The sequence below is a fragment of the Macrotis lagotis genome, chromosome X (genome assembly GCF_037893015.1).
Source record: "Macrotis lagotis isolate mMagLag1 chromosome X, bilby.v1.9.chrom.fasta, whole genome shotgun sequence".
In the NCBI taxonomy this organism is placed as follows: domain Eukaryota; kingdom Metazoa; phylum Chordata; class Mammalia; order Peramelemorphia; family Peramelidae; genus Macrotis; species Macrotis lagotis.
The window spans coordinates 285,055,664-285,068,561 of record NC_133666.1 but is presented as its reverse complement, the minus strand read 5'-3'; the positions used below and the strand labels follow the sequence as shown (position 1 = coordinate 285,068,561).

The 12,898-nt window shown below is 32.4% G+C and overlaps 1 protein-coding gene across 3 annotated transcripts in view; it reads right to left on the bottom strand.

Moving 5' to 3' along the window:
- Nucleotides 1-12,898, bottom strand: part of LIFR (LIF receptor subunit alpha) — an 89,224-nt gene that overhangs the window by 15,190 nt on the left and 61,136 nt on the right. For all 3 annotated transcript variants that reach the window (XM_074202649.1, XM_074202650.1, XM_074202652.1), the window contains 6 exons: nt 12,652-12,797; nt 11,308-11,470; nt 8,488-8,558; nt 6,311-6,533; nt 3,054-3,233; nt 220-321 (listed from right to left, as the gene is read on the bottom strand). In XM_074202649.1, coding sequence (XP_074058750.1) covers nt 220-321; nt 3,054-3,233; nt 6,311-6,533; nt 8,488-8,558; nt 11,308-11,470; nt 12,652-12,797 — 885 coding nt within the window. The remainder of the gene's footprint in view (nt 1-219; nt 322-3,053; nt 3,234-6,310; nt 6,534-8,487; nt 8,559-11,307; nt 11,471-12,651; nt 12,798-12,898) is intronic.

Below are 12,898 nucleotides of genomic sequence, written 5' to 3'. Positions count from 1 at the left end.
TTTGCAGAGGTGGAGAGGAGTACAACTATGTTAACACTGTATATACTGTCAGATTTGATTATTGCATTAATTAACTTTGTTAAACTGCCTTTTCTCCCTTTGTTTTAAAAAAATTCTTATAAGGCACATCTTTCTGGATAAAGAGAAAAAATTGGAAATAAACATGTTATAAAAACAGAATAAGCAAGCAAAATTTAAAAAGGAAATCTGAAAACTTACCTAGCTCTTTTGTATATCCAACTATTGAACGCAACAATTGATATTTCTGATTTTTGCAGCCATAGAGGAAAAATTTATAGCGTGTTCCAGATTGAAAATGATCTATAAAGAATACTACATTAAGTAAAATTTAAAATAAGCAACCATGGCTAATATATCTACTTGAAAATTTTGTAATCTGATCTGCAATAAATTTTACAACTTTATCTTACCACTATATTATTGTATAATTTTACAACTATGATTATTCTTTAAAAACAAGCTTTAAAAAATTTACTCCATCTATTCAAAGAAAATGAAAATTAGCCCTACTTGAAAAATTTTTACACTTCTAGACCTGTTAGAAATTTAAATTCATAAAACTATTTAAAACATTAGAAATTAATTTGGAAATTTGATATCTGATAACAATAACAATAACCAAAGTGACTAGATATATTAGGTGAAAAAAAGCCCCAGATTTTAACTTCTTTAAACCTTTAAATCAAACCATTTAAAATATCCTAGATTTTACTACGGATTTTTAAGATCAGTGCATCTGAAAACTATACTCCCACCCTCAACCCCTAAGCCTCTCGGAAACCTCTTTGCTACAATCACAAGGGCTGTTTTTGACTTTCATAATTACGTTTGTCTTTCAATTTCAATGAAGATTCAACAGTAGGGATGTAATGCCATGACAAGCACGTGAATTGGATTTAAGTGAGAGGGGTGCTGTGCTAAGTCACCAGTCTCACTTTCTCCTTCAGAGCCATCTAGGGCCAGTGACTAGATCTGAAAAATCAGGACAACTGGAGATGGGCCTTGATGCAAGGCAATCAGGGTTAAGTGACTTGCCCAAGATCACACAGCTAGTAAATAGCAAGTGTCTGATGTCACATTTGAACTCCCGTCCTCCTGAATCCAAAGCTATTTCTCTATCCACTGCACCACCTAGTTGCCCTACTATCAGCAAGATGAGAATGTCATTACTGTTCTCATTCTCCTTTAAAGATGGCACTAAATTTGAGCCAAATGGATTTTCAACATTCTGGGGGCTGTTCAAATTCCAATTCCACTATAATGCCTTCTTGGAATATTTCATAATACCCTAGTTTTCCCTCTGAAATTCAATGACAGCTAGATGTCATAAAGGTTAGCATTTAAATGTTTCATGTATGCTAAGTTAGTTTTTTTCAGCTAGCTGGTAAACTCCAAGAGAGAAGGAATCTTTAATACTTCTTTTAGTCACATAGAAAGGATTCAGTATCTCTTGTTGGGCAATTGATTTTTTTCCCCTCTCAGGAGACAAGGAGTGAGAGAAGTGGAACTAGTGTAAGAAAGTAGGGAGCCAGAAGCATAGGGAGGTAGATCACTTTCTGGCTTTAGGATGGGCATGGACCCATCCTGGTGAATGGCAGGCAGAGAATGAATGTTATGAGAGTCAGTTCAAAAGAACTGAAATGCAGGGGATGGGAGATACTGGGGAAACGGATGGATGAAATAATACCCAGAAAAAGTGGATTTTGGAAGCAGGTTGGTGGTGCAGTGGCTGACCCTGGAATCAGGAGGACCTGAGTTCAAATCTAGCTTTAGACAATTAATAATTACCTAGCTGTGTGACTTTAGGCAAGCCACTTAACCTCACTGCTCTGGAAAAAAAAAGTGGGTGTGGGGAGATTGAAGTGAGTAGGGTTTCCTGTTACTTTTATCTCACTATTCTATGTCAGTATGCCATGTGTTTTTGAATGTCTATCAATTACTTGGGAACTTATTATGAGTGGGAAGGAATTAGAAGCTTACATGGATCATTCCCTATATCCAATAAATTTGTTTTATAAAAAGTATTGGAAATAAGAATATTTAATTTTATTCCATATGTTGCAATTTTCCTTCCCAAAGACAAAATTTGAAGAATTTAAATTTTAGTTTTTTTCAACTCTTTAAGAAGGAGTAGCAATTATTGGATTATTTAAAAGCAGGGAGCATTCTACAGTGAGAATCATTGCCACCATCATAATTCTAGAGCCTTACAGTTAATTTTTTTCTTTTTGTTTTTTAGTTTTTGCAAGGCAATGGGGTTAAGTGGCTTGCCCAAGGCCACACAGCTAGGTAATTATTAAGTGTGTGAGACCAGATTTGAACTCAGGCACTCATGACTCCAGGGCTGTCACTCTATCCACTGTGCCACCTAGCTGCCGCCCCCCCCGCCTTACAGTTATTTAATTCCTTACAATGAAAGCACATAGATTTGGGTAGTATATTTTAGCAGAGAGAATAGGAATATTCAAAGGAAAAACCTATGAGAATAGAGAAGTCCAAAAAAGATTGCAAAAAAAAAGGTCATCTGCCAGAGGTTATGAATAAAAGTGTAACTCCCATGTCACCTCTTTCCTTATATGTCTTATATACTAATCATTGTGTACAGTCATAATGGGGATGATATTATTAGGGTTCTATATTAAAGACTTATTTAATTTCTAAACATTCATTCCCATTTTTCTATTCCTTTGTATCCTTCTACTTACTTATTTGGAGTTTACTTTATCTATCATTCACTGTTTCTAAATTTATTGTTATAGATCTCCAATGATCCTACATACAACATGTAAGAATAATTTAAATACATTAGAAACACCTTTAAAGAACTATGAGTTAAAGTAAAAGCTGTTATTTTTTGTTTTAAACTAATTAGTTTGGCAAAGGTCTTCATATACAAAATCAGACAATATGAAATTAACAAAACAATTATTCATGTAGAACAATAATAATTTTTACTTGTCCTCTATAAAATTAATTTCACAACTGACACTATTAATTTTTAAAGAATTTTAATTGAGATAAATTACTTTTACCATATTCTATGAGAGCTCCAGTACTATTTGCAGGGAACTTTTTCCAGTCAATGAGGCAAGGTTCAGACTGAGTTGAGTTACACCATTTTATAACATAGTCACAAGTCATGTTAGGATCATAATTCCAGTGAAATAATATGCCATTTTCTATTCCAACAATCTGCTCTACTTTGAGGTCTTCTACAAAGAGGCAAGTTATAAAGAGATGTATTACTAACAAGTCAAATACTATAAAAACAGATTTTTAGAGGCAGAACAAATTATGCATTGGGATTGTGTTAAACTAAGATCCTGGAGTTTGTAATTATTTTTGTTTTGGTATGATTTTTATTATTAAAAATCTCATAATAATATTTATCAAAGAGCTTATAACAAACATCTACAATTGTTTGAGTCACCATCTTCGCTGAAAATTATTTCATTTCACAACTTTTGAACCATCATGATCAAAGAATAGTTTTTGCTCTCTATTTCAATCCCATAATACAACAATATACTGTAAAATTAATGAATTCTGGTTTTGAAGGAATGATTCAAAGATAAGATAGATGAAGGAGGGAAAGGAGAAGACTAAAGGACAACTCAAAACTAGATACAGGGGCTTACGGACATTCCTTGGAGTAGAGGAATCTGACATTTCGTAAATATCATTTACCAAAAATTAGTTTATATACTATCTGATAATTAGAAACATTATACTGTAAACAGTGATTAAGTTTTTCAGGTCAACAAATAAAAACCTATATAACCCATGACATGTCTTAAAATCAAAGCAAAAATATTTTCTAACTATAGTGGTGTGTGAGTTAGTTGGAATGTGCAATATGGTTGTATTTTATGTCAGTAGCAATCATCCACATACAAATTTAGTTTGGGATATTATGTTGAGTTTAAACTATCAATGGGACAACTAGTTTCAGATGTCTAAGAGATATCTAAGAGACTGAGGTCTGTTGAAAGATTATGGCTTAGTAAACAGATCTGAGAATCATCTGTATAGAGTTGTATAGAGATAAAAGATAAGAAAGACCAGCATAGAGGCTTGGAGGACACTCATTGTTAGTGGGAAAAATGTTAAAGGAAGAAAATTAAGAAAGGAAGAAAATTAAGGAAGACACTGGTTACCCAAAACTTTTATGAAAATACTGTAATAGACCAAGCAAAAACAGGCTTAAATTCAAGGGGGGGGGGGGGGAGTGAGAGACTGATTGAATCTAAAGAACTATTATTATGTTTGACTCTGTTTTCCCTCCCATATACCACCCTATCCCTAAATGCAATCCATGGAAAGGGGCTTATGAAGAAATATGTGGAATCAGAACACAACATCTTTGAGAACAAAATATCTGTTCTGGATAATTCACTTTCCTGAACTTCTGTGCTAGACTAAATGATTGATTTCTCTTTCAGGTCCACAATGTCCTTTATAAGATAAAATCCCAGCACAAACCATGTTCCTGGATTTCAGAAAGTTTATAATAAATGAGAATACAAACTATATATCAATACTACTAATAAAGGAAAACCCTGAAATATATAATTCCAAACAGAAGCCAATTCAAAGAGATACTCACATATTTATTATCTTTACCAGGTCAAAAAACTATCTTCCTTCATATGCTTTCTTGGTGATTCCCTCCTTGGTTTTCTGCTGCTCCCATGTGATTTCTAGCTACTCCTATGTGATTTTTATTTTTCTCTTAGGTCTACTTTGCTTTCTTCTCTTCTGTTTAACCTTCCTACTAAAAGCTCAAGTTAAAAGTACACAATAAACTTGCAAATGATGAGAAAGTGATGAAAGCTATCTCTAAAGAACTAGAAGAACTAGAAAGTCTACAAATGCTGAAAGATTAACAGTTATATTCAGTTTTGTTGGCCTTCATGATAGTTGTGCTTATTAACCCCTTCATTGTTTACAGATAGGTCACAGGATTTGTTTCCCCTTGTCATGAATATGGAAAGAAAGTATCTCAGTGAGCTGAGATGGATGGAGGATGAACAATTACTAAAATGGAGTTAGGGGATATTAAGGAGGGAGCAAGTTACAGTAGGGCAGTAAACAATAATTGACTCAATTTGAGCAACAGAGAATCTGGGTCACGTGAATAAACCAGAACACAGATAACCTACCCACAAATACCAGAAGTTTATTATAATTTAATTTAATTTTTTTGGGTGGGTGAGGCAATGGGGTTAAGTGATGCTCAAAGTCACTTAGCTAGTAATTATCAAGTGTCTAAAGTCAAATTTGAACTCAGGTCCTTCTGACTCCAGGGCCTCTGTTCTATCCAATGTGCCACCTAAATTTTCCCTATGATTTAATTTTAATGGAGAGGAAGAGGAGAAGAAGCTGTAAATGAGCTATAAAATTCACCATAGTTTGTCAAAATAAAAAATTATAGGAAATGAATTTAAATTGAAGAAGTAACTCATTAGATATAAGAAATACCTTGTTGATGACAAAATGCACTAAACCTTTATTTTCAGCTATCTCAAACTGTCTACTAGATCTAATAATGAATGATCCTATTTAGTTTTAAGTAGATGAACTAGAGTAGGTAATTCAAAATCTAGTTGAGAAATGTTCAACAAAATAAATAAAAATACAATGCAATAACGTTAAATTGAATTGTCTTCTTAGGCAATATGCAGCATAAAGGAAACTTTTTCTATTTGAGTTTAGAAGACTGAACTAGAGGATCTCTTAAGAATTAGTATTTTAGATATGAAAATCAAATCTGCATATAACTGTCAAGACATTTCTGCTCTTTCAATAACATTCATTAGGCAAAACAGACTGCAAGAAGTGATTTTACTAGTTAGAATGTTTTAAGACAACATTAATAAATCCTGTTTCTCATTATACATTAAAAATATTTTTATTCATTATTTTTAATACAGAATCTCACTAGAACTGATTCAGGTATATGTTAACACTTTTAGCATGGATAAAATAATTACATCCATGTAATTGCTATTTTTAACCAATCTTTGGGATTTAAATGTTTATATATGTTACAATTTTATGTTATAAATTTTTAAAGAACTTTTAAAAATATTTTTTCTACTTTTCAAAGTCATCAAGAAGTGCAACAAATGAAAAAAATCATCATTTTTTAGTGTATAACACTTCTATTGAGGAATACAGAAATAATCATATTAAACAGTTAACTATTACATTTAAAAAGAAATTTACATTTGTTCCAATGAAATATAAAATTTTATAGTTAATAGTTACTAGTGTCTTCAGTACTGACCATTTGGGATTTCCATGGTAGTTATCTTAGAAGGTGGAGATGATCCAACTGAATTTTTGGCCACAACACTAATGATATAATCAATGTAATCATTTCTGTCAAGTTTTATTATTGCTTTATGCTGCGAATCAGGAATCTCAGAATGGTACTGTGGCTCTTCTTCTGACCAATAAGATACATTATAGTAGAGTATTTTTCCATTAGCTTCAATAATAGATAAAGGCTAGAAATAACAAAAAAGTTCATGAAGAAAGGAATTATGAATATTATTCAAGAAATTATGAAAATAAATATGAAAATGTTTGTTAATTGATACAGAGCTGGGAGAAATAAGGGTTACTAAACTAAAGAAGAAGATTAGAACTCAATGCAACCTAGATGAATTATAAGTGGGCAAGGCATGAGCAATCTTTGTAAATGTTGTGTGCAAGACTGAAAACTCAAGAAGGGATGTGGCTCAACATGGAATATAAGTTAAGTACAAATAAGAAATGTTTGTAATATTAAATAAATTAAATACTATAGTAATAAAAAGATTAATTACTTGTTTAAAAACATAAGCCAATTATCTGAACTGATTAGCAGAAATAACAAGTAATTTAAAGGAAAATAATCCAATTATGATCTCCAGATTCTGAGATTATGGTAAATTTAAAATAGATCCCACTCCCCCACTAAAAACTGATGAGAATTCTTTTAAGAAATTGGCGTAAAGATTTTTTTAATCTAAGGAGAAAAGACAGCTAAACTATGGTTCTGTCTTCAAATATATGAAAACCCACATAAATATTATTAAACTATTTTTCATCTGTGTTAAGAACAGAGTTGAAAGAATAAAAGACTAATTTCAAAAAAGTTTTAAGAAAACTATTATGAAGGATTAACAATACATATATTTATATATATATATATGTATATAACAAGATACTAAAACAGCAAGCAAATTATCTCTTCCTTGTTACGTTTCTAAATTTGTACTTGACTTTATTAATATAATTGCTATGATTTAGAAAAGTTGCATATAAGTCAATTTTTGCAAATATTTTAGAAATAATAAAGAAACATTTACAGGAATCTTTTACTAAATCATCTTACAAAGGAATGATTACTTCTTTAGTAAACTCATCTTTATAAATTGTGCTTTAACTAAAACAGGATAAACACAATAGGGTGTATAAGCCATAGTGAGAGAAAAAAAAATTGGAGAATGAATCTTCAAATAAATTGAAATAAGGCTATCAAGTTTGAAGCAATTATGGCTTTTTTCATAATTTCACAACAAGTTTATCATAGTAAAACAACAAAAATCAAAACAACCCTACCTCTTTGTGTGTAAAAATAGAAGAAAACCATTTGTTTTTAGTTCTCTACCTGAATCTTCCACTGAAGTTCTACTTCATTCCCTTCAAAGTCCAGTATTTGTGAGGGAAGATATTCTGGTGGACCATAAGCTTTGGCAGGGTCTAACAAACCAGAAAATTTTCTGGTGTGGGTCAAACTAAGTTTAGTGAGGTACTTTACTCTTTGACCACAGAATAATAGATTTTGGACAATTCTCCAAGACTAGCTAAGAGATTAGAGGGATGATAACCTGCTTCAATGGAAGGTATCATGATATGAAATACTGATATCTGTTGTTCAGTCATTTCCATTGTGTCAAAACTCTTCATGATCCCATGGATATTTTCATGGCAAAGATACTGGGGGTAGTTTTACCACTTCCTTCTCCAGTTCATTTTATAGATGAGGAATCTGAGGCAAACAGGGTCACATAAACTAGTAAGTATCTGAGATTAGGTTTGAACTCAGGAAGATGAGTCTTCCTGACTTCAGGTCAGGCATCCTAACCACCTTGTCATCTAACTGCTTAAATACTGATATAAGTATACATAAATGGATCATTTCACAACTCCTACTGAGTCATTTAAGTGCCTTGCTGCCTGAAAATTAAGAAAACAGAAAACACAACAGAGGATTCTAAAATGAGAGAAATTAAGAAAGACTACACTATCAGAAAATCTGACAAATACCAAGAGGAATGTGATTTTTAGTTAGAGCCTCAACAACACGGTAATGTACAATGGAAGATTGTTCAAGATGGTATCCAAAGTAAATTATGCAATTTATTAGAATTAAAAGTTATTTGAGCATTCAAGGGAAAAAACATGGATACATACCTTCCAGTATATTATTATACTTTTTCCATCAGCACTCCACTCTCTCCAGATATCTAGTCCTTTTGAAGGAACTAGGAAAGATATTAAGTTAGCATTTGAAAACATTTATTTTCTTTCAGTTGATAAAATTGCTAATCAGCACTATAGCAAGTGTATTAACCTGGAATTCTTAATTAAAAAAATTCTAAGGAGACCGGGCAGAATATGTAGCTAGAATATTAAGCTCTATGGTTGGGTGGGGGCCTCTGCTGAGAAGGGGAAGCCTCTAAACTCCAAAAAATCTAAAAGTGACATTACAAAGGACTCAGGTAAAGGTGATATCAAGATCTCTCTCTCTCTCTCTCTCTCTCTCCATATATATATATATATATATATATACACACACACACACACACACACACATATATATACACACACACACATATATAATACAGCATATATACATATAAGTGTATATACAGGTAGACATATATATTCACACACATATGTATGCACATGCATATATGTGTATGTGCACACACACACACACACACACACACACACATATATATATATATATATATATATATATATATATATGTATGTATGTATATGAAATCAGTGAAGTAGATGACTTTTCCTTCACTTCCACTATTCTTTTCTTGGAGCTGGAAATATTTACTTAAGAAAGGAGATATCATTTCTTTTAGATTCTCTTCTACAAGATCTGTGTTTTTGCAGGCATAATTATTTTTTGTGCCTGGCTACAATCCTAAGTTATCTCTATTTCTTATGTGATGAGGCAAAAATTCAATTAAGGTTTATATTTTTTAGAATAAGATATAAATGACTATATTATATATTCTATTTGTTCATATACTATAGATGAAGCTCTTCTTATTGGATAATTTTTGAAATTAGTAAATATATGTATATAAATATTTCATTGTCTACTATGGGGCAAGCACTATGCTATGTACTAGGAATAAAAAAACAAAAAAGAAACAGTCCCTGTCCTCCAGCAGCTTAAAGTCTGATGGGAGTGATAAAATGTGTGTATATTCACACATGCACATATACATTTACACAAACACACAGAAAATGTATACAAAATAATTTTGATGGGCAAGCAAAGCACAAAGAAAGGAATCGGGAAAGGCCTCCTGCATAAGGCTGCAGTCATCTACACAACATCTTGTCTTTGCCTCCTTTTCACTCCCTCTTTTATCTCACACCTGGAAAGCTGCCCCCAGCTCTCCCCACTCAGCTCCATGCTTGTTACAGTAAGGCTCTGTGTAGCTTAATTGGTCACTCCCCACCTTTCTAGGATTTTTATACTTTACTCCTCACCTTGTCTCTCCTACCTGGAATACTCCCCTCCTCACTTCTATTCCTTGTTTCCTCATTTGTGCAAGAGGCCACCTCTTTGTGTTTCTTTCCATTTTCACTGTATATGTCTTCTGCATACAGAGTCCTTTGCAAGTTTATCTCCCTTATTGAGGGCAGAATCACTATTTTTAATTTCTATGTATCCCGAGCAACACACAGTTATTGCTTAATAAATACTTTCCGATTGATACATTATGTTTTCAAGGACATTAGAGATTCAAAGAAGAGAGGAGTAGAGAGGAAATTCTCAGAATGGAAGCTGTCTGGGGCAAAAGCCAGATAGGGATGTGCAAAAAGAACAGTAAGGCTAACTGGACAGAACCAGAGTATGAAGGGATGGGAAATATACCAAGAGTGGAAAGACAAGTTTGAACCAGGTTGTAAAAGACTTTAAATGTCAGAGGGGAATTTGGATTTGATCCTAGAGTTATAGGAAGTCACTCAGGTTTACAGAGAAGGGAATAACATGTAAGATTTATGTTTTAGGAATATGACTTCCATAGCTGAGGAAGATGGGCTGGAGAAGGGATACTTTAGGAAGGAAGACCAAATAAAAGGCTACTGAAATAGTCAAGATAAGAGGTAATAAGGATCTGAACTATGGAGGTAACCATGTGAGGAGAGAAAGGGAAAAATACAAGGTATCTTGGAGAAGTAAAATTGATGCAACTTGCAAACCCACTATTACATATATATGATATAGAAGAGTGATAGTTAAAGGTTGCAAACTTGAAGGTTGCAAGTCGAAATGACTGAAAGTATAGTGGTGCCTTTGGCAGAAACAGGATGCTCTGGGGCGGCTAGGTGGAGCAGTGGATAAAGCACTGGCCCTGGAGTCAGGAGTACCTGGGTTCAAATCCAGTCTCAGACACTTAATAATTACCTAGCTGTGTGGCCTTGGGCAAGCCACTTAACCCCATTTGCCTTGCAAAAATCTAAAAAAAATTTAAAAAAAAAAGAAACAGGATGCTCTGAAAGAAAAATGAGGGAAAGATAATAAGTTCTCTATTGAACATGCTGAGTTTAGGGTGTCTTCAGGATATGAAGTTTTAAATGCCAAATAGTGATGGATGTCTGAAGGCAGCTCAAGTGGACAGACAGATCTAGAAGTCCCTTGAATAGAGATGACAATTAAAACTATGGAAGCTGATAAGATCGTCAGCACAGACGAAGAAACAAATTATTAAAGAGAATTAATAAAGTCTTCATGTAGTTGTTCTTTCTTCCTCTGTGTATACCCCATTTTCAATTTCATGTAAAACTTGGAAAGCTGAATGACCTTACTTAGAGAGATGACTGGTTCTACACCAATCATGGAAAAAGAAATTCTCTACAACCTTTAAAATTTAAATCACAGGTTTTTAATTCTGAAATTCAATCCCAGATCCCAAATATGAATTTTTAAAGATAGTAATTTAAGGACATAGTCCTTAAATTATCCAAAAAACTTACTTTCTTCCATGGTTAAGTATTGCTTTTCATTGCTCCATTTGCTCCATTTCCAAAAGTTTGTAGAAGAACAACGAACCCGGAAAGTATACATAGTATATGGCATCAACTTGTCCACAGAAACATAATATGAAGGGGTTTCCAATCCTTTAACAATGATCTTCCGCTTTGAAAAATTAATGGAGTTTTAAAAATTAACTTAGCTTTATAATCTTCATATTATATCAGTCAGCATAAACCTACTATGTGAGTACAAAGACAAAATCAAACAATTCCTCTATTAACTTGTTTCTCGCTCCCATCTACAAAAAGTTAAGACATCTTATTAATCTTATATAGATTAGAAGTAAGTCAGAGGAAGAGGCTTTGTCTCAACAGTAAACAAACATTACTTATAAGAATCTATGAGCAAGACTAGGGATACCAAAGACAAAAATAAAAAATAGACCTGGTTCTCAAAGACCTTATAAGCACCTGAAAGTACAAGACTTCATATTTTCATGTTAAAATTCATTCTGAAAGCAATTTCATCCACATTATTCATTGAAGATTTTAAAATTTCAAATTGGAAATCTGCTTATAAGAAAATTAGGCTCAGAAAGGTGTGCTCTGTGTCCCTTTCACTTTATCTACAAACCAGAGAAGTAGGAATTAAGCAAAGTTGAAAGGGGAGGTACTAAGAAGGTTTAAGTATTTCAGCAGGTTTTCAAATATATATTCTTGGGTATAATCAATTGCAAAAGAAAAAAAGACTATCACAGTATGTAAGTTTTTAGTACATAGATCAAAACAAAGTTATAATCACTCATGAGCATTTGAGGATGATATTCTATTTGTGAGCACCTAGCTCTTTTCTCAAGACTACCTTTAAAAAAGACATTTTTAAGTGTCCCATAACTATTTGTGGAATCCATTTGCAATAAAATTTTACATACAGTTCTGAGTCAAAATGAATTTTATAAATTATTTAAACTCAAGTATTTATTCATAATTGTCCTACAGATGACTCCTGGTCCCACTCCTACTTAAAAGCTTTGGTTATCAACCTTTCTTCCTTCTGTTATGCATCAGCTTATTAACTGAATAATTAATTAATTTCACAGTTGAGAGTTGAACCATTAAACATTAATTTATGTGCCATAATATCTAATACTATGATTGCACTTTAAAATACTGATTATAATATTGTAATGTTGAATAATGAAACATAAGACTCTTCATAAATCTACTAAAATAAATTTCTTCAAAGTTTCTCCAAATAATCACATCAATTTAATTTTTATGTCTTGCTTGAAATAAAATATTTCATTAAAATAACTAATAAAAGTTTACTGGAAAAATACTTACCAATTCTTTCCCTGAATAAGTTGTATTAATTTCAATTTCACATAAAAGATTGATATTTGCAAAGTTGCCAGGTAAGTGCCAATAAAGCATAATGATGGTTGAATTAATGTCCCTCACAATGAGTTTTGAAGGAGTATGAGGATAAACTGAAAATAGAAATTTTAGAAATCATTTAACAATTATTGAAAAGTAAAAAAATAAACAAGGACACTACATTTTCTAATATGACAACATAAAGTGAACATAG